General features: G+C 50.5%; 1 protein-coding gene and 1 long non-coding RNA gene across 3 annotated transcripts in view; both read left to right on the forward strand.

Moving 5' to 3' along the window:
* Positions 1-79: 79 nt before the first annotated feature.
* Positions 80-17407, forward strand: part of LOC309617301 (uncharacterized protein) — a 66938-nt gene continuing 49610 nt past the window's right edge. Inside the window, exons 1-2 of the mRNA XM_082369408.1 lie at positions 80-423; positions 1091-1270. Of these exons, the coding sequence (XP_082225534.1) occupies positions 374-423; positions 1091-1270 (230 nt within the window). The 5' untranslated portion in view covers positions 80-373. The remainder of the gene's footprint in view (positions 424-1090; positions 1271-17407) is intronic.
* On the forward strand, positions 1991-17088 carry LOC309617307. Of its 2 annotated transcripts, XR_014237924.1 has the most exons (8): positions 1991-2178; positions 2285-2732; positions 2914-2990; positions 5133-5250; positions 5875-6055; positions 7186-7307; positions 14290-14353; positions 16961-17088. It is a non-coding gene; the product is annotated as an uncharacterized lncRNA (long non-coding RNA). The 2 variants fall into 2 exon arrangements; XR_014237925.1 differs by lacking the exon at positions 1991-2178 and having other exon boundaries at positions 2185-2732.

Raw genomic sequence — 17407 nt, forward strand, 5'->3', positions numbered from 1 at the left:
ATTCCAGGCAGTGGTGGCATTTGGAGACAAGGCCCCGGATGCCATGTGCACACGATGCCCCACAGAAGGAGGGGTAAGGATGTGGGTTTTGGGGTAGGGTTGGCCTTACTGCAGGACACACGGGTCCTCAGGTGAGTGGTGCCTGTCTCCAGCCAAGGGGCCCTGTTAGAGGAAGCCTTCCCTGAGCCTGCCTTCCTCCTGCAGGAGGTAGGGGGCAGGGGGGTGGGCGGGCTAGCCCGGGAGATTGGTTGGGGGCTAAATTTGGCCTGAAGGTTTTGCTGGGGAGGCCAGGGGCCCTCACATCTCCCATCTGCTGTCCATACACCCCTGTGTACACCTGGCTGAGGTATGCCCAGAGCCGACCTCTGATCACATGCACAAAGCAAGCACTCCCTGCTGGCTGGACCTCTTGCATCCGAGCAGGTAACTCTTCTGCCCCAACTCTTGGGCCATCGTGGGTACCCGCAGCTCTAGGCTCTCCTGGGGGTGGCCACTGTGGGTATACCTGACCAGGGATGCTGGTCTGCTCCTCCTGCTTGGCTGTCTGCACCATTCAGTGTAGAATCAGAGCCAGAGGAGAGACTGACTTTAAAGGACACTTTTGGGCATATTAATCACGTAAGGCTGTACACGGGTCTTCTCTTCCTGGCTGGGGTCTGGCTGGACACGGGGTGTTTTCCAGCGGTGCTGGGCGCGGAACCGGGCCCCGGGCGCCGGGGGCGGAGCAGGGTTCGGGGGCTGGGGGCGGAGGCGGGCCCCCGAGCGCTGGGGGGGAGGCGGGCCCCGGGCGCTGGGGGAGGAGCGGGGTTCGGGCGCTGGGGGAGGAGCGGGGTTCGGGCGCTGGGGGCGGAGCCGGGCCCCGGGCGCTGGGGGCGGAGCCGGGCCCTGGGCGCTGGGGGAGGAGCGGGGTTCGGGCTCTGGGGGAGGAGCAGGGTTCGGGCGCTGGGGGCGGAGCCGGGCCCCGGGCACAGGAGGCGGAGCCGGGCCCCGGGGCGCTGGGGCCCTTCGGGTCCGGGCCAACAAAGAACAGCCCGGATACCCACGCCCACGGCTGGGCCTGCTGGTCTCTCCGTCCTTCTGTCGGACACAGTGTTCACGTTCCCCTGCTGCCCCGGCTGGCCTATCTCCTGTCGGGTGGTAAGCTCTTCGTCCCAACCGCCGTCACCCGGCTCCACACCCCTCCTCCAGCCTCAGGCATGACCCAGGACCTCCCTGGGCTTCTCCCGCCTGCCCCCCTTGGTCGGTGTCCTCAGTCCACCTGTGCTGACAGGTGAGGGTTTCCTCCAGACGCTCCCAAACGCTTCACCCCAACATCCTCCCCGGGGTCGGCCCCATGTCCTGTCGGGTTGTTCCCCTGTCACCAAGCCCCAGCTACGTGGCAAGGGCAGGCATCGGGCTTGCAGCAGGCACCGCTGTGCGTCCTGCTGTACACACAGGCATGGCCCTGCCCCAGGATGCAGGAGAGGCAGCCCTAGCTCAGGATACGGGGAGACGACTGACTGACTACAGGGCGGCCGTCAGCTCTCGGCTCACCGGGCAAGAGCAGCCGGGTTCTCGCTCCTTGGACCCTTTCTCACCTGTGACCCGGCTTTGTTCCCACCCCCGTTGTCCCTCCATTGGCCTCGCTCTTCTGAGCAGAGCAGGACAGTGTGGTCAGCGGTCACAGGCTGAGGCACAGGGACACTGGCTGACCCGCGTGCACCCATGCTGACCCCACGGAACGGGCACTGCACCAGGGCCTGGGCGCTGTGGGTTCACCTGCCCACAGAGAGGCCGGGCCTCTGTTCTGGCTCCAGAGGTCACCTTGAGTCTGACGGGAGTGTCCGTGCTCCGTGGGTCTCGCTCCAGGCTGGTCTGTGCTGATGGCGTGATGCACGGTGGGGCTTCCTGAGTCGCCCCCGGGGACTGGAGGCCGAGGTCCGGCACATGGTGGTCCTCATGTCGACATGACCGACCCCAAAAAATCCTGCACCTCAGGATTCAGGTGGGCTTCCCTGAGTGGCCACACCCAAGGGACCCCCGACGCTGCTCCTGACCTCTGCCCTCGGCTGATTTTAATCTACATCCTACGCAACTCTGTGCCAGCTGCAAAGAGAGGGAGCTTGTTCATACACCCCTCCCAGCGCATGGGGCTCTCGTGGACAGACCCCTCCTAGGATATAGAGCTCACCTGAGCAGGTACCCAGCAGCCCATGGGGCTCTCGTGGTCAGGCCCCTCCCCGGGTATGGAGCTCCCCTGGGCAGGCACCCAGCAGGGCTGGGCACACAGGAACCGTGCACATAGCCCTCATTGCAGAGCACCCCCAGCCCACCTGTTGGTCAGAGCTGACCCTGAGCACCTCAGAGCAGGACCTGAACTAACAAACAGCAGCTCCGACAGGTCTGTGACCCTGGGCTTCACTCTGTGCGGCCTCCCTCGACCGGGTCTTCCAGAGGCTTCCACTGCAGCCGGGGCACCAGGCCTCTGTCTCCACCCACCACCCCTCCTCTCCCTGACTCTTGGGTTCTTCTCATTGGGAGAGGGTCTTCTTGAAATTGTCTCCCACTCGTGGGCCAGATAAAATGATTAGAAAACAAGCCAGATTGCAGCCCCATGTCTGTCCTGACCCTCAGGGTACCTGTTCCTTGGACCTGGCCGGTGCAGCAAGGCCCATTTTCTGCAACTCTGAGCCCCTGAGGGGCGAGGATTGGCTGACCTAGACGGCCTGACCCGGCCGGCCAGCCCTCCCCAGGTGTGCCTGGGCTGAGGGCTATATAAACACCGCCTCCAGGCAGCAAGAGCCCCTGCAGCTGTGCCTGATGCCATATTCTCTGCCCTGTCAGCAGTCTCGGGGCTGGGCTGGTGGGAGGGAGTAGGGCCCACGGCTCTATGGGTGGCCCGGTGTGAGTGGGGCTCTGCTGGACCTTCCGCAGGAGTTCTCAAGCTGCCATCTGCTAAAGAAGAGGATGTGTCACCAGTACCTGCTGTTGGAATTTCTCCCCGGGCAGAGGTGAGGAAGGAAAAAAGCAGTGGGGGCCGGGACGGGAGGGGTACCTCAGGCAGGGAAATGGAAAGCTTCCAGAAGAGGGCCCGGGGCCAGGACCATCCTTCCTGGCCTGCAGGCACTAAGTCGGCCTGCGTGCTCTCGCTGGTGTGGCTCCACGGCCCTTCCTCTAGGCTTTCAAGTCTTTGCACACGTTCAGATGTTTTTCCTGGGAAGGGTGGGAAAAGTTCAGCAGCAGCTGGCCTGGGGCTCAGCTCACATTTACTCAGAGACGCCTTGGCATGGTCCCCCAGCTTTGCAATGAGGACGGTCCTTGTGTGGGGGCTGCTGGCTGCATGGGAGACGGTTCCCCACCTCTGACCAACTTCAGAATTGTTTACCACTGGAGCAAGTGCCCTGATAGGGTTTTCCTCTGTGTAACTAGTGGGTTCTTAATGAGCAACGTGAACGGTGACATCAGAAGTCCTGAATCAGGATGGAAATACTTATCCCCAACAGGTACAGGCGTAAAAACCTGGGGAAGCCGTGTGCAGCCGGCACCCTTAGGGATGGGCTTCCGACTGACCCCTCAACATTCTGGTGTCCAGCCACTGCTTTAGGATTTCTGGGGCCCAATGCTGACTCTAAGGGTTCTGCAATCCAGCCTCTGTCGGCCTTTAATGAGACCCGCACTTCCAGGATCCTACAGAGCAGGGTCTGTGTGACCGTTCTGTGGCTTCTGTAACAAATGACCACAAGCTGGGTGGTTTAAAACAACAGGAATTCATCCTCCCCCAGTCCTGGAGACCAGACATCTGAGATCAAGGTGTTGCAGGACGGAAGTCTCTCCAGCGGCTCCAGGATAGGGTTCTTCCTGCCTTTTCCAGCTTCTGGGGGCTCCAGGCGTTCCCCAGGCTCGTGGCTGCATCCCTCCCGTCTCTGCCTCTGTCTTCACGTGGCTTCTCCTCTGTGTCTGTGTCTCTCCTCTTTTGTCTCTCATAAGGACTCTCTCAATTGGATTGAGGGTCACCCTAACCCAAGATGACCTCACCTCGAGATCCTTAACTACATATACAAAGACCCTTTTCCCAGATATGGTCCTGTTTACATGTTCTGGGGAGACATCTTTTGGGGCCAGCATTCAACCCATTACCTGTGTATAAAATAACCCTCATTTTAGGAGATTACCAAGGTCCCATATAGACTGGCACATACAGCAGCCATGTGGGTGGGGGTCTGGGGAGAATGAGGACCCTGGAATCACCTGGAAAGGATGAAGGCCTGGCTTCATTAGGTGAGCTCTTCCACCATGGGGCCCGTGGAAACAGCCACTCCACTCAGTCCGTGGAAAGGGAGCCAGTGCCGAGTCCAGAAATGGTTATATTGCAAAGCTGGCTCTTCTGGGATTTCATCATCAGTAGCATCATGTAACAGATAACTATGGGCTTGGGGGAATCGCTTTCTGGCACATGATGACAGCACTGTCACTTTAGGCTCATCAAGCCTAGAATAGGAATGTTTGAAGGAGAAGAGTTTGGGAGATGGCCAAGCTTGGTTGTCAAGGAAACTGAACAGGTTTGTCAAGGTTGTCAAGGAAACTTCTCAAACTGAAGGCAGGGCTGGGAGAGCTGAACTCCAGGGATTTTTTTTTTTTTAAATTTTTATTTATTTATTTATTTTTAATTTATGGCTATGTTGGGTCTTCGTTTCTGTGCGAGGGCTTTCTCTAGTTGTGGCAAGTGGGAGCCACTCTTCATCGCTGTGCGCGGGCCTCTCACTATCGCGGCCTCTCTTGTTGCGGAGCACAGGCTCCAGACACGCAGGCTCAGTAATTGTGGCTCACGGGCCCAGCTGCTCCGCGGCATGTGGGATCTTCCCAGACCAGGGCTCGAACTCGTGTCCCCTGCATTAGCAGGCAGATTCTCAACCACTGCGCCACCAGGGAAGCCCTCCAGGGATCTTTTAAAGGGGCTGCTCTGAAGCACCATCACCTGAGAGGTGGTCTCAGCGTGAGCTGGGGTTTGAGAAAAGTGTGATGAGATTAAGCCTGACTTTCTGTGACAGCTGGGGAGGGGTTTGTAAAGCACCTTGACTTTTTTTTTTTTTAAAGTCTTTATTGAATTTGTTACAATATTGCTTCTGTTTCGTGTTTTGGTTTTTGGCCGCAAGGCATGTGGGATCTTAGCTTCCCAACCAGGGATCGAACCTGGACCCACTGCATTGGAAGGCGAAGTCTTAACCACTGGACCACCAGGGAAGTCCCAGCACCTTGGCTTTTAAGGCAAAGGTTTGTTGCTGGAACAAAGTGTCTCCAAAAAATGGGCTGAAGCTCAAGCTGTCTCTGTCCCCTTCTTGTGAGAGTCCAGGGCAGGTGGGTGTCAGGTCCCAGGCTCTGTCCCCCTTGTTTCTCCTCCCTGCTTCCAGGTGAGGGCTCCAACCAGCAGGGTGGGGTGACCAGGTGGGCATCATGCCCTCTGTCCTAGGATGCAGGCTGGGCAAGGCCCTCACCACCTCCACCCCTTCCCCTTGGTAACACGAGACACTATGCCCCAGCTGTAAGGGGTGGGAAGCCTGGGAGGTGCAGGGTAGCCGCGAACAGGAAAAAGGGAAATGGGTTCTGATGGGCAGCTGCGCGGCTCTCCTGTGAGGGTCGCCCAGACGCCAGCGCACAGACTCTGGGTCCTGTGAAGCTTCGATGCTTTGTGGTTCTGGAAATCCTATAGGAGACGGTCCACAGCAGGTGAAGCTAATGCTCTCAGTGGAGGTGGTGAAGCCAAAGATCCGCAGTTCAGACTGAAGGTGCCGATGTGGGCGTACATACAGGACAAAACCATCTCGTGTGAATGGATTTCAGGCACGTTTAACACGAATGCAGTCGTGTTAATGCCTGGCATCTTCTTCCTCTCCTCAGGGACCCCCTCCTCAGTTCCTGAGGATCCTGTAACTCCCGTACAGGGGGATGGAGAGTGGGCTCTGTCCAGTCAGAGTACGCTGCGTGTGAGTCTGCTCAGGACCGACGTAACAAATACCACAGACTGGATAGCTTGAATAACAGACCTATCTCCCAGTCCTGGATGCTGTCTGAGATCAAGGTGTGTGCAGGCTGGCTTCTCCTGAGGCCTCTCTCCTTGGTGCTTAGACAGCCGTCTTCTCCCCAGGTCCTCACGTGGTCTCCCCCTGTGCCTATCTGTGTCCTAATCTCTTCTTGTAGGACCTCAATCCTATTGGATTAGGATCCACCCTAGTGACCTCATTTTTACCTTGATCACCTCTTTAAAAATCCCATCTCCAAATACAGCCACATCCTGGGGTCCTGGGGGTTAGGGATTCAGCATGTGAATTTGGGGGGAGGTGGCTGAGCCTATCCCATCCTCCTTAGGAACAAGGTGTGCCTCGGTCCTTCCTTCCCTCAAGTCACACGAGGTGATGTAGTGGCTCAGGGAGAGGCCACTCGTGCAGAGTCTGTGTCCCAGCTGGGGAGCCCTTCTCTGCTCTCTCTGATCAGGCAGTGGCCGTGCCAGTCCCCTCCTGAGGCGAGCGGTTCTGGGGTTTCCTGCCGTGTCGCCTGGCCTGCTGAGGTGCTCATTGTCAGGGAACCCAGGAGCCAGCAGCCTCGTGGGGGTGCCGGGGACTCTCAGGGCCTTGGCAGATGTCTCTCCCAACAGATACCCTAGCGAAAGTGGGGAAACATTTGGGGGATTACAGGTGGAGGAGAATCCACAGTCTTATTTATGCTTCAGAAAGACCACGTTGGGGTGGGATGTGAGGTGCACCATGGGGGCAGGAAGCTTTGTCAGGGCCTGATGGAGGAACCAGGCACAAGATCGGGCTTGGGCCAGGGCTGTGGGTATAGAGGGGAATTAGTGTGGGAACTGGCCACAGACTCTGGAAAAGGAGCTGACAGTCACTGGGGAACAAGGAGAGTGGGAGCCTGGGAGGCCCCTGTGTTACCGAACCTCTTGGGTCCACTTGCCCGAGTGCAGTAAAGCCAATCTACTGACACCGGGGTGTGGTGAAGGAAAGTGCAGCTTTAACTGCAAAAGCGCCAATGCAAGGAGGACAGGTGTCTTGTGCTCTAAAACCCCAAACTCCCTGGAGGATTTCAGCAAAACAATTTTAAAGGCCAGTTTAAGGAGGGGGGGTCGCAGGGTATGTGATTAGCTGGTGCACAATTCTCTGGTTGATGGTGAGGTAACAGGCGGTTAACACTCTAAATTCTTAGGCACCAGAAGCTCCGGGGCTACCTGTTCATGATCATCAAGTAGTTGATTTCTTCCGTTTGGTGGTGGTTTCAGCATCTGTAAAACAACTCAGGAAGCGTGCATCAGATATACTGTTATCCAGGTACTTCAGAGAGGAGCTCCAGCAGAGGATGTGGGGGAGGGGTCTGTCCTGGGAAGGCCCCGTAGGGTCCTGCTCGGTTACACCCGGTGCCTGGGCTCAGCAACCAGGGAAGGTGGGGCTGCTCCTGGGTGTGGGGAGCTGCAGGATCCCGGTCCTCTGAGGGGCCTGTTAGCCCCCAAGGTGAGATGGGGGTGCAGTGACTGGACAGAGGCGTCTGGCCTGCGAGAGGGGTCCAGGCTGGAAATGTCACGGGAATCATCGCAGGGAGGGAGAGGAAAGGCCAATGGGGGCAGGTAGGTCACAGCAGACTATGTGCAGGTGACTGCGGTCCTGTTGGAAGCAACTCAGAGCCAGAAAGGAGTGGCCGTCAGGGGCTCAGCTCCATTCTCTTGTTCCTTTGTAAAACCGCTGTGTCAGAGTTTGAGACACTGCCAGGCGACGTGTGGGGCCAGTGCTGCCATGGCTTCATCAAAGGGGCCCAGGGGGAACGCAGAACCACTGCAGACCCCGCCCATGTCCTCATTGGGAATGAATCCCATCGGGGCTCCTGGGCTCACAGACTTGAGGGAACCTCTGTCCTCAGGACTGGTCTTCCTCCTTCCTCTCACCTGCTGGTCAGAGGCCCAGGAACCCCCAACCTGGCTCCACCCCCAGGGCCTGGATTCTGGGACAGCTTCGGGGTAAGCAAGACCCTCATGTTCCTTTATCTGCCTGGGGGTGAGAATGTCTTAAACGCTGCAGTTGACTGATTATGGAGGGCTGAGTGTTTGCAGCAGGTATGGGTGGAAAGATGGGGCGTGAAGTTCCTATGTCTGCAGGGTCTTCCCAGCGTGAAGATCTGTGTGTTTCCCCCGACCAGTCAACATCCTCCCAGGAAGCCCAAATCCAGGATTACGAGGGCAGAGGCTCTCCCCTTGCTTATGTGTAACTTCCCACTCCCACAGCAAGGAGCCTGGCTCCCACCATCTGCCATTTATGTATGCATTGCTCCTTTCCAGGTTACATGTGCAGAGGTTTCAGCATTGTTAGCTACTACACCCTAGAAAGAACTTCATAAAATAAAGCTCTCTGTTCATGTACGGTCCATTTTGCCTTTAGTCTACAGATTCCATTCATTTCCAAAGGTAACTTAGATCAGCAGATTTTACCCCATCCCCTTCAGTGAGTGTTTTCCATATATTTCTTTTTTTAAAAAAAAATTAATTTATTTATTTTTGGCTGCGTTGGGTCTTTGCTGCACACGAGCTTTCTCTAGTTGTGGCGAGTGGGGGCTACTCTTTGTTGCGGTGCGTGGGCTTCTCATTGCGGTGGCTTCTCTTGTTGCAGAGCATGGGCTCTAGGCATGTGGGCTTCAGTAGTTGTGGCTCTCAGGCTCTAGAGTGCAGGCTCAGTAGTTGTGGCTCGCGGCCTCAGTAGTTGTGGCACAGGGGCTTAGTTGCTCTGGGGCATGTGGGATCTTCCCGGACCAGGGCTCGAACCTGTGTCCCCTGCATTGGCAGGTGGATTCCTAACCATTGAGCCACAAGGGAAGTCCCTGGATAGCCTCTTTTGATGGACAAAAGTTTGTAATTTTGAGGAACTCCAGTTTATCTATTTTTTTCTATCATTGCGTGTGTCTTAGTGTCAGATCTAAGAAACTATTGCTAAATGCAAGGTCATGAATCCCTTGGTTTATTCCAGAGTACTGTCATCGCTCGGTATCCACTGGGCTAGTGTTTAGGTCTGGGGTTTGAATCAGTGTTACGGTTTAGGGGTCAGGGTCAGGGGTCAGGGTTGGAGAGTCAGGGTAGAGGGTCTAGGGGTCTGGGGTTAGGGTGTTAAGGTTAGAGGTTAGGGTTCTTTAGGGTTAGGGTTAGGTTTAAGCATAACTGGCCCCCATTGCGATTCCTTTCTCCTCTCTGAGGTCTCCAGGATGGATAGGATTTGCCCAGGGTCACACATGAGTCAGGGAGGTGAGCTGGACCACTGTTTTTCTACCCCCCAGTCCTGGGCACTGAGAGAAGAATGAAATGTCTGTACTGTCTCTGAGTGTTTCACATTGAACTCGATGTCAGTCGTGGGTTGTGGAGGGTGTCAGGAGCCATGCATGGTTGCTTCCTGCCCTCCCATCTGGGAAAGGTGGTGCTGGCCCTGCTCTGCCTGGGCAGCCCCAGTTCCAGCAGAGTGCCCAGAGAGGAGGGCGCTCAGTGGACATGTGTGGATTAATGCAGGACTGGGTGTAGCAACCTGCCATCCCCCTGCCTACTTGAGGGCTGGTGGGGCCCTCCTGGGACTGCAGGCATCCTTTGTCCCATCTGAGTGGGTAGCAATAGACAATCAAGTCTCGGGCAGGACAGTCCTTGGCCTCTGACCATTCAGGCAGGCATCTGTGGTCCTCTAGCTCAGTTCAGCCTGGGCCCTGTCAAGACCCCATGGGCAATTAGTGAGCTGACCATGCTGCTGAGCAATGGAACAGCTACCTGGGCACTGTAGACGTTCCTATGAGATGTTTCAACTACCAACATCCACGTGGCTGAGAAAAGGGCCTCCTCTTCGCAGCCTTCACAGCCTCGTAGCCTGCCAAGAGAGGTAATAACCCTCTAAATATTTGAGTGTGTCCCTGACACAACAACCATACAGGAGACCATGGCCCTTCAATCCTTTGTCTTTTTAGTTGTTAGAAATTTTGACATTCATATTCATTAAGAATAAAAGTTATGGGAGTAACTGGGCCTCCCAATGAGAGGTTCACACTGACACTGCATTGTCTTGGAGAGCCATATGCATCTATGTGGCCTCTGGAAAGCCTGCCAATTATGGGTTCCATGGCATGGAATAATTCTTGAGCCTCCCATTACTTCATTGCACAAGAGTTTCCTTACCACCCTAGCATTTGGTTTCTTCCCTTAGTAAAGGAGAGAGAAGAAACTGGAAAAGGAGCAGTATTGTTTTTCAGGGATGGGTAATTAATATGGCCAGGGAGATGGCATAACTCAAGGGCTCCCACCTCTCAGGGGCAGGAATGAGGTCTGTGTGTCTTCTGAGGGCACATGGGCTGTTCTGGGCCAGCCTCTGAGATGTGAGGACCTGATGCCCAAGGAAAGAGACTTGAGTTTACCACCACCAATGATCCTGCCTCTTCAGCAAGTGAAAGAACTTCTTGCAGTCTTGGGAGGACAGTAAGAGCACTGGATGAGTAGCTGCAGCCTCTGACCTTGAGTGAACCCCTTTCTTCCTTTTGTGTCAGATTCTGTGCTGTGCAGTGAGCTGTCATTGACTTAGAATCTGCTGCTTTCTGCCAGCCAGCATCTGTTCTTAGGCCCAAGTGCCTCAGTTTTCCTTTGGGAATTACATCTCACCTGTTTCCAGTCCAAACACTTGCAGAAGGATAAGCACATGTTCCACCCAGCTCGAAGATGGGTTTACAGCCCACATCTAGCCAGTCCCATTTTCCATCTTCTGGTGATGGGTCAAGGATGAGAATGCAACCCAAGCCAGATCAAAGGCATTTAAACCCACGACTTTCTTGGAATCCAAGAAAAAGAGAAACTCTTTCTGGGAAAATGGATGGTGAGTGGTTGTCAGCCTAGAATAGCTGTTGGCCCAAGGGCAGTGAGCGAGCCTGTGCCTGTGAATGGGGTCCCCCAAAGGCACTGAGCAGGACAAAGGTTTGGAGAGAAGCAAGGTCACACTGAGATAGTGTGAGCCACTGGACCTGGCAGGTCCAAACCCATTCTTCAACTTGCCACTTGCAAGTATTAATTTATTTCTACCCTTACAATAAATACTAATTTATTTTACTTCAGTAAGTGTTTCCAGTTGCTGGGAATAAAAAAAGTCCTAGTTGACACATCCGAATCAATAATCCCTGATCCATCCTCAGGTGTCCTCACTGGGTAGGCATGGCTGGGGAAGATGAAGACACTGGGTGGGGTCAGATACTAGGGGAGCTGCCAAACAGCTCTGTCCCTGTTCCTTCCATGTCCTGGGAGAGGGAAACCCTGGAACAGTGATAGGATAACCCATAAGGGAAGAGGTTCCTCAGTGGTTAATTGGTCTTTTTGTATTTTCCTTAATTTAGGGTCCATTTTGGTAATGTGTTTTTACAAAGAAATCACCTGTTTCCTCTAGATTTCTAGTTTGTTACAATAGGTTTTTCTTATTTGACTTTTAATTTTTCCCGTCTGATTATCTACAGAATCATCACAAACAATGAACAAATATTGATACTTTATTATTAACTGAAGTCCATAGCCATGTTCCCTTTGTTATACCTTTCCTAGTTCCAGGATCACAAATGACATGTGATCTTCATGATCTCGGGTGCCTCGGCCTGCAGCGGCTTGAAGCAGGGTTTTGGTTCGCGGCCAGTGATTGAGGTCGGGTCGCTGCGGTGAGAGCACCGAATCCCGGCCACTAGACCAGCGGTCAGTGACGAGGTCCTGGCCCTACAGCTTCGCAGAAAAGAATTCCCACAAAGACGGAAAGTATTGAAACAAGTCAAGTATTTATTAGGAAAAAAAAAAGAGTAGAGTACGTGTGGATAGACACACAGGGCGGTCTGAGAGAGAGTTGTGCCCTAGAGGCAGTTTGAATCACTTTTATGGGACATTCTTCCATGTTTCCTTTGGGCAATCATTTTGATTTGCCTGGTTCAGAGTCTGGATTTGCTGTATCTCGGGATCTTCCCATGCGTGCACGTGCATCTCTTAGCCAAGATGGATTCTACCGAAGAGGCCTATGGGTAGACTTGGCCCCTTAGCATCGGTCCCCTTTTGACCTCCAAGGAGCCTTTCTGTGCATGTAGTCTGGGAGGTCTCCTGACTTGGAGAATGAGGAAGATGTGGTCTCTTATCTTCTATCTGGGCAGGACCCAGCCTCCTCTCTCAATTGTCTGTTATTCCCATCTCGGAGTATTGGTTCACAGGGAACGAACTCAAACCGTTTGCCCTGGGGGGCCCATCTGTCTCCTGCCTCAGTCATGTCTGTTTAGTCTCTTCTGGGCTTTGACAGTTGCTCAGACTCTCCTTGTTTCCATGACCTTGACAGTGTGGAGGAGGACTGGTCAGGTATTTTATAGACTGCTGGGCACTGGGATTTGCTTGGTGTTTTGGTCGTGATTAGACTTGGCTTTGAAAAAGCAGACCACAGAGGTGAAGTGCTTCCTCTTCACTGTATATCAAGAGCACAGGCTCTCAAGGGAACTTCTCACTGATATTCTCAACTTTGGTCACCTAGCTGAGGTAGTGTTTGTCAAGTGTTCCCACAGTGAAGTTAATTTTTTAGAATTTATTTTATTTTAAAATTTATTTTATTTATTTGGTTGTGCCAGGTCTTAGCTGCGACAGGCGGGCTCCTTAGTTGAGGCTCGCTGGCTCCTTAGTTGTAGCATACAAACTCTTAGTTGCAGTGTGCATGTGGGATCTAGTTCCCTGAGCAGGGTTCGAACCCAGGCCCCCTGCATTGGGAGCATGGAGTCTTAACCACTGCGCCACCAGGGAAGTCCCATGAAGTTAATTTTTCCCCATGTCCATCCTGTGTGTCTTATTTAGGAGGAAGTCATAATGCAGAACCCACACTTGAGGAGAGAGGGGTTAGTTTCACATACTTGATGGACAGCTGAGTGTCTATATGAATTGTTTAGAAGCTTTCTGTGTAGGAGATTTCTATTTAACACCATTCATCAAAAACTATGTGATTTATTTTTACCAGTGTGGATCCATGAATAATTATTGTAAACTTTTGGTTATAATCCAGCACTACATTATTAGACTCCTTAGTTCATTCTTGCTTTGGCTGTTGAGAGCTTTTTCCATTTGCTCCTGTTTTCATTTTACATAATTTTTCTTTTTTTAAAAATTATTTATTTTTGTCTGCGTTGGGTCTTCATTGCTGCTGCACGCAGGCTTTCTCTAATTGCGGCGAGCGGGGGCTGCTCTTCGTTGTGGTGCACAGGCTTCTCACTGAGGTGGCTTCTCTTGTTGTGGAGCACGGGCTCTAGGTGCATGGGCTTCAGTAGTTGTGGCATGCAGGCTCAGTATTTGTGGCACACGGGCTTTGTTGCTCCGCGGCATGTGGGATCTTCCCAGACCAGGGCTCGAACCTGTGTCCCCTGCATTGGCAGGTGGATTCTTAACCATTGTGCCACCAGGGAAGTCCCTTACATAATTTTTCTTTTGTGGGGTTTTTTTTCTTTTGGAATTTGTTTACTTTCTGATATTTTAAGATTATCCTGCTTCACATATTTACTGTTTCAGCCCTAGTATCAGACCTTTCTTCAAAGAGCCCTTGTTCCTTTTATTAGAGAATGATATTAAAAATGTACTTGTGGTAGCTAAATATGCTCAGCTGACAATGCTTGGAAGTATATGCACGTATCCCAGCCTATGCATATACACATAATTACACACAGTTCCACATGGAAATTTTTATATCTCTGTTAGGCAAAAGATAGTTTATACTGATGTCTCCAACCTGATCTGTTATGACATGGATGTCGTAACCTTCTCCCTTTGTTTGTAACTTCCCACTCCAGTGCTAAGAAACCTGGCTTCCACCATTTGTCATTTATTGAATTCAGTGCTTGTTCCATTCGATGACTCATGTAGTAGTTTCAGTACTGTTAGCTACTACCCACCATGGGAAAGAACTTCTGAGTCCACTGTGTATGTATGGAGCATTTTGCCTTTGGCCTACAGATTCTGTTCATTTCCAAAGTTAATTTAGGTCAGCCCATTTTGTCCCACCACCAACAATGAGTTTTTTCATACATTTCTAAATCAGTTAGATTCTTTGTTACATTCTGTATTCCAATCTTTGACACTTCCATATCCTAAGTAACTAAATTTGAATAGATTATAATTTACTCATTGGGTTGTAAAAATCTGTGAGTGTAGACAGATGCATAGTGGCAGGTGTTAATTGCTCTAACGTATCATATGGACTATTTCAACCACATATTCCATAAACTGTTTCCAAAACATGTCTGTTTTGCCTTTTCTAGAATATCATATAAATGAGGTCGTACAGTGTGTAGCACTTCAGACTGGATTCTTTCACTTAGCAATGTAAGTGTTAGATGCATCTTTTTTTTTTTTGCATGGGTTGATGGTCCATTCCTTTATATCTCTGAATACTATTGCATTGCATGTATGTGAGAGGAAAAATAATTTTCCCTCTACTCTTCTCTGTTCTTCATTGAGATCCCCCTTGTAATGAAAGGGAGATGAGCTGGAGAAAAATAATCAGAAGTTTAATATATACCATGCTTACCTCCTTGTATACTTGAAAGATACCCAGGAAAACTGAGTCACTCCCTGAAATGGCCCAAGCCATTACCTTAAATGCTATCTTCAGCTGATAACAAAAGAAAGATGTTAGGGAATGGAGGAAACCATTTAAGGGAGGTTATTAGGCAAAGCACAGTAAACAAGGGCTATCGTTGTTATGCAGATTTATATCCAGGCCTATTTCACTGACAAGATTTTCTTAATATTTAGTCATTCAATTCCTGGTCCGGAGAGGGACACACCCTTACAAATGGAGATATCCTTAACAAATGTAAATTTACTTCATAAAAGGAAATTTTCTACTTGGTTTTCAAAGATTTTCCTGGGTCTGCTGTTTTTTAAATTAATCAGTCCAAAATAATCCTTTTGTCAAAGGGACATATTTTGGGGTGGTGTGTTCTGCTCCCCTTGACATGTTTGTGCCATAATTTGTTTATGAATTCACCTACAGAAGGACATCCTGATATCTTTACGTTTTTAGCCATTATGAATAGAGCTGCTGTGCATAATAACTTGATGCTAGTTTTTGTTTTTTAATACATAAATTAATTAATTAATTAATTAATTAATTAATTAATTTATGGCTGCGTTGGGTCTTCCTTTCTGTGCATGGGCTTTCTCTAGTTGTGGCGAGCGGGGGCTACTCTTCGTTTCGGTGCGCAGGCTTCTCATTGCGGTGGTTTCTCTTTTTGTGGAGCACGGGCTCTAGGTGCGTGGGCTTCAGTCGTTGGGACACACGGGCTCTGGAGCGCAGGCTTCAGTAGTTGTGGTATGCAGGCTCAGTAGTTGTGGTTCACGGGCTTAGTTGCTCCGTAGCATGTGGGATCTTCCTGGATCAGGGATCAAACCTGTGTCCCCTGCATTGGCAGGCGGATTCTTAACCACTGCACCACCAGGGAAGTCCATATGCTAGTTTTGGTTTGAACACAGTTTTTCAAAGCAGTTGTCTAAATACAAGAGGTGTGCTTCTTGGATCCTAAGGGGTGAGACTGTTTAGATTTGGAAAAAAACTGCCGAACTGTCTTCCGAAGTTGGTTGTACATGCATTCCACCAGCATCACGAGTATATTCTTGTATGCTCATTTAGTGTCTGTATATCTTCTTTGTCCAGGTGTGCGTTTCAATCTTTACCAGTCTTCATGGGGTTGTTTGGTATAATTTGAGTACAAATCCTTTATCAGATATGTCTTCATAAAGATTCTCGGTAAAATAGAAGTAGAATGGAGTTTTCTCAAGTTGATAACAAAAATCTACAAAAACTATAACTTCACATTATGCGTAATGGTAACAAACATGAAACTTTCCCACTAAGTTCAGTTAAAATTCAAGGATGTGGACCTCCGTCGTGGCACAGTGGTTAAGAATCCGGCTGCCAATGCAAGGGACATGGGTTCGAGCCCTGGTCCAGGAAGAACCCACATGCCACGGAGCAACTAAGCCCGTGTGCCACAACTACTGAAGCCTGTGTGCCTAGAGCCTGTGCTCCACAAGAGAAGCCACTGCAAGGAGAAGACTGTGCTCTACAACAAAGAGTAGCCCCTGCTCGCCGCAACTAGAGAAAGCCCGCGCCCAGGAGCAAAGACCCAACGCAGCCAGAAATAAATAAATAAAATAATAATAAAATAAAATTCACTTTACAAGGATGTCTCCTTCCATCATTCCTTTTCAGTATTTTACTGAAAGTCCTTTCTCACGCAATAAGCCAAGAAGAGTAATAAAATAAATACAGATTGGGTAGGAAAAAAAATAAAAGCAGCCCAGTTAACAAGTGGACCAACAAAATTTACAAACACCTCACCAGAGAAAACAGACACTTTGCATGTAAGTATATGGAAGAATAATCCAGATTAAATGCTGCCATTAAAATGCAAATTTAAAATGCAATGATATACCACTACATTAGCCTTAGAATGGCCAGAATGTGGAACAATGACAACAACAAATGCTGCAGAGCAATAGGAATTCTCGTTCGTTGCTGGTGGAAATGAAAAATAATAGAGCTTCTTTGGAAGTGAGATTGACACTTTCTACAATATTGAACATGCTCTTATTATACAATCCAGCAGGTGTTCTCATGGATATATGCTGAAAGGAATTAAAAACATTTGTCCATACAAAAACCAGCATATGGGTATTTTTAGCATCTTTATTCAATATTGCCAAAATGTGAATGAAACCAACGTGCCCTTCAGTAGATGAATGGAAAAGTATACTCTAGGGTATTCTGGGAATGGAATAATTTTCAGCACTGAGAAAGTAACCTATCAAGCCATAAAAATATATGGAAATATGGGAAATTCTTTTTTTCTCTTTTGAAGTATAAGTGACTTAAAATACTGTTTCTGTTGTACAGCATAGTTTTTTTGTTTGGTTTTCTTTTTGCAGATTACATTCTGTGATGCTCCAAGGACAAAGGACGACCCTGCCTGAAAAAGTTTCAGCCTTTCACCCCCTACCGGACTCTTTAATTGCCCTCTCTGCCATGTTGCGATGGTTATGAAATTCCTGAGCCCACCTGGGTGACGGGACCTGTCCCAAATAAGGAAAGGAATCTGCCCTGTCCCACTTTCACACTATAGAAGGAAGGTATATGTGCCTCGACCAATCAGTAAATGAAATTTTCACCTTGGACCATTCCTTTGTTTTCTGGCTGTAAAAACTGATCAATAGCACATGTTCAGGCTCAACTCTCCCAGACTGCTAGGAAGTCGGCCTGCTGTTCTGGCAACGACCCTTCCCTCTAACAAATTCTACCTTCTTTACATTCTGCCTTATGTCTGGAAATTCTTTTCCAACTGGCGTTTGGACCATGATACATTCTATTATAGGTTA

This window comes from Balaenoptera borealis (assembly GCF_965194805.1).
Source record: "Balaenoptera borealis genome assembly, chromosome: 19".
Taxonomy (NCBI): Eukaryota; Metazoa; Chordata; class Mammalia; order Artiodactyla; family Balaenopteridae; genus Balaenoptera; species Balaenoptera borealis.